This window comes from Protopterus annectens, chromosome 16.part0 (genome assembly GCF_019279795.1).
Source record: "Protopterus annectens isolate FY-2018-M chromosome 16.part0, PAN1.0, whole genome shotgun sequence".
Lineage (NCBI taxonomy): Eukaryota > Metazoa > Chordata > Ceratodontiformes > Protopteridae > Protopterus > Protopterus annectens.
Window position 1 is genome coordinate 228,639,528 of NC_056750.1, and position 3,658 is coordinate 228,643,185.

The window sequence follows — 3,658 nt, forward strand, 5'->3', positions numbered from 1 at the left end:
CGTTTGTGGAATACTCTTTGTGAGGAGGGATTAGAGAAGACGTGCCTGAGCTTTATTGTTGACCTGAAAATAATACTAAAAATCAGAGAGAAAAATATAGTCATGTAGAGACTGACAGGGAAGTAAAGGATAACATCATCATGAAAGAGGCAAACTACCATTTCCCACTGCCATTGCAGGTCCATACTGGTAGAAAATGCCAGTTATCAAACCCAGGGACTTTTTTGAATGAGAGTTAGGGCTGACTCAACACAGAAAATTAATTGTTTGGTTTATTGTAGTCCTAACATCTTACCACCTCTTTTTTCACTGGTTTTAATAAATATTTTAGTTCATTGTGAAATACATTAATGCTTATTATCATGTGTGGGAATCTTTATTATCTAGATTATGAGATAAATCTTATCATGTTGGTTCATATATGGTACTTCTTGCCTGTAAGCTTAGAATTTCAGCCTTTCTATTTTATCTAAGTGTGTATTGACATTCAAAAAGTATTAATATAATATTATTATTCCTTCCTTCCTCCTCCCCTTTCCTTATTTCGCAATACCCAATTTATATGTTTCATGGTCTCAGGCCTGTATTACTGTTACATTTTAATATCAACTATAAGGTACCATTTAAGAACTGCTTTTTTATTAATTGCATGGCCTCTAGTTCAACTGTTTTGATCAATATTCTAAGGAATTTAAAATATATTCCTTCTATAATTTTAAAAACAGATAATAGAGGCAGTCATTAAAATACTGCTACAACAAAGGGTTTATTATATTTTAGGAACTGTTTAAACAATATAATTCTGTTGTTTCCAGAGTCTAGAGAAAGGGCACAGCAGAGAAACTGTACTATATATGTTCTGTGAGCCATGTCTTAGTATCTGAGGAAACCGTACTTGATTTCTGATCCCCCTAAACACCTGGTTATAGTTTCCTGTATGATGCTAGTGGGGATATCACTCAGTGTGTCACTCATTGCACAGTAGTAGACTGCAGAGTCAAACAGCTGTGCTCTCGAGATAGTCAATAATACTGTACTCTTGGACACATTGAAGTATGATGAGAAACGACCATTTCCTGCTTCAGTTTTAGCTCTGTTCACTTGAAAACCCAGGTGATTTAAAGGTCCATTTGCTTTTTGCTGATACCAGTGCAGGAATGGTTGTGCTGCTGCTGTGAAATTGCAGGACAGAACAACATTGTTCTCTTCAGAAACACTTTTGCTTGTCTCTAGTTGTGTTACTTCATCTCCATTAATAATACCTGATTGAAACATTCAAGTAAAAAATTAACAACGTGGTCCATTCATTTGTTTCATATTTAAACGGTAGTTGCTATATATTTTTTTCTGTTTAGTAATGACACTCTCTATTCACAAAAAGCATCTTGATGCATGAGTATACATATACTATCAATGATATTTGTACAATTATACAAACCATGACAGATGTTTTGCACAATGTAAATATTTTATATAGGATTATGCTATAATGTTGTGATTAGACAGTGTTTCTAATACTTTATATCTTTAGAGCTATTTTATACTATTATACAACTTCCCAGTTTCATGTTTAATATTTTCATACTGCATATGCCAGCAAAGTACACGTCTGTATTATGTATTATGTTACATACCTTGGTTGTGCATTAAACAAGTCCGTATATATATATATATATATATATATATATATATATATATATATATATATATCACACCATGCACCCAGTCAGCAACCAGTACATTATTAAATCAATAATAAATACTATATCAAGTAAATTGTTTTTACTGTGTTTTGATATAACATTGTGCAAAATTATAATCTTATGGAACTTACCCAGCAGCAGAAATATAAGACAGATGATATATCTTGAACTTACAACAAAGCAGCATTTTAAAAGTGTAGCACAGAACTTGAGCATATTTATGAAAAGTCTGCTGCACGGATCTGTTGAGACAATGAAAATTCCTGTTCTGATCATTATACTGACAGCTTTTAGAACAGACTCCGATATATATACTAAACTATGAAAGCCACATTACTCATTTCCGTTTAAGATGCAACATGCGTGGAGTAAGCACCTCATTGGTTATTTCTAGCTTTTTTTTAAAGTTGTTTCAGGTTTCAACTTTCTGTTACTTAAGAAGTTACCTTGTTGAGTGTTTCTGCCATTTCAAACAGAGCAAATTGGAGGAAGGGCACTGAGCAAAACTCTGATCTGTGATGTAAAAGTATCCTCTTTTTTTGCTTATTTTTACTATTTATAGCACTGTTATTGTCTGCTGCATACTTTTTACTGTATTTTATAGCTATAAACTAATCTGATTGCTTGTATTAAAATTGTCTGCCTCACAGGGCCTGTTACTGTCTCACTGTTTGTAAATCTTTTCTGGCTAATTTCATTGTGTGTGAGGTATTAACTGGAATTTTTCTCCATTTGTTAAACATCTGTTTGTGTTTATTTGTTCTGATTTCCTGCCAAGGAGTATATCATATAACTGGTTTAGTTTCCCATTCTCCATCCCTATTGGTATCCTGTTCTTATACTTGGTGGCTTTGCAGTTGCCAGCCCCTACTGCATATTTGATCTGGGACACTCCTCCCAGTCTAGTGTCACTAGCTCATTCTACCTAATACAGGGAGAACATTTGAGAAGGCCAACCCACTTAGTTTCTTAATCTTGAATTATCTTCTGCGTCTCCTTACTCCCTTTCCACTTTACTAACAAAAAAAAAAAACAATTCTAAGCTTGTTTCCTGCCTTTCCTGTAACTAGTCTAGTCCAGATACAGATTTGCTATATCCATGACTGTTTGCAAGCTTCTGAGACCCCCAAGACTTTCTATGTCAAAGGAAAGCATTCTAGCTTATCAGTGGGAGTGGTAAGCACTAGGTAGTCTATCTACCTCAAGAGGAGTGGTTTCTGGTCCAGAAATTGTAGTACATTGGCTGTTTGGGCAGTTTTCCATCTCTTTCAACTTTCTGGTTTAAAAGCCCAGGTTTGTGCTTTTCCAGCCTTTCCTGTAACTAGACTAGTCCAGATACAGATTTGCTGTATCCTGGACTATATGTAAGCTTTTGAACCCACCAAGCCTTTCTGTGTTGGAGGGAAGCCTTCTAGCTTATCAGCGGGAATGGTAAGCACTAGGTATGACATTAATACAACAGTACTTAGTAATTAATGAAAGCAATTGTTACAAGCTTTTAATGTTTGGTTTACTCTTTAGACTCTCAGTTGTAAAATCCTGGGCTAAGCCTACATTGTTCAGTTTAGGTCACTGCTCTACACTGGCCAAGGTAGCAATCATTATGTGCTTTTAATGTTTTCTTCACTCTTCACACTGTAGGTTGTAAAATCCCGGGCTAAGCCATGATTGGTCAGTGTATATCATTGGTCTACACTGGCCAAGGAACAAATTTGCCAAACGGGAACACCATGACCCTTACGTCATTAGAGAAACTGACTCTGTTAAAATACAAGGGCAAAGAAGCACTTCAAACCTAGCCAAATCCTACTGTTTACTCAAGTAATCAACTACTGTAATAAGTCTCCAAAAAGTCAGACTCAGCTAAAGCAACTGACAAAACAGAGTGCCCCTTATTCAGGAACACATTACATTTACAACCGCTACTGCAATCTTTATGTGCCACACAATCGCAA

At 35.3% G+C, this 3,658-nt stretch overlaps 1 gene segment (V, D, J or C); it reads right to left on the reverse strand.

Annotated features, from left to right (window-relative positions):
• Positions 1-873: 873 nt before the first annotated feature.
• Positions 874-1,963, reverse strand: LOC122790573. The segment is given in 2 exon segments: positions 874-1,262; positions 1,835-1,963. Coding segments are annotated over 2 exon segments (474 nt in total).
• Positions 1,964-3,658: the final 1,695 nt, after the last annotated feature.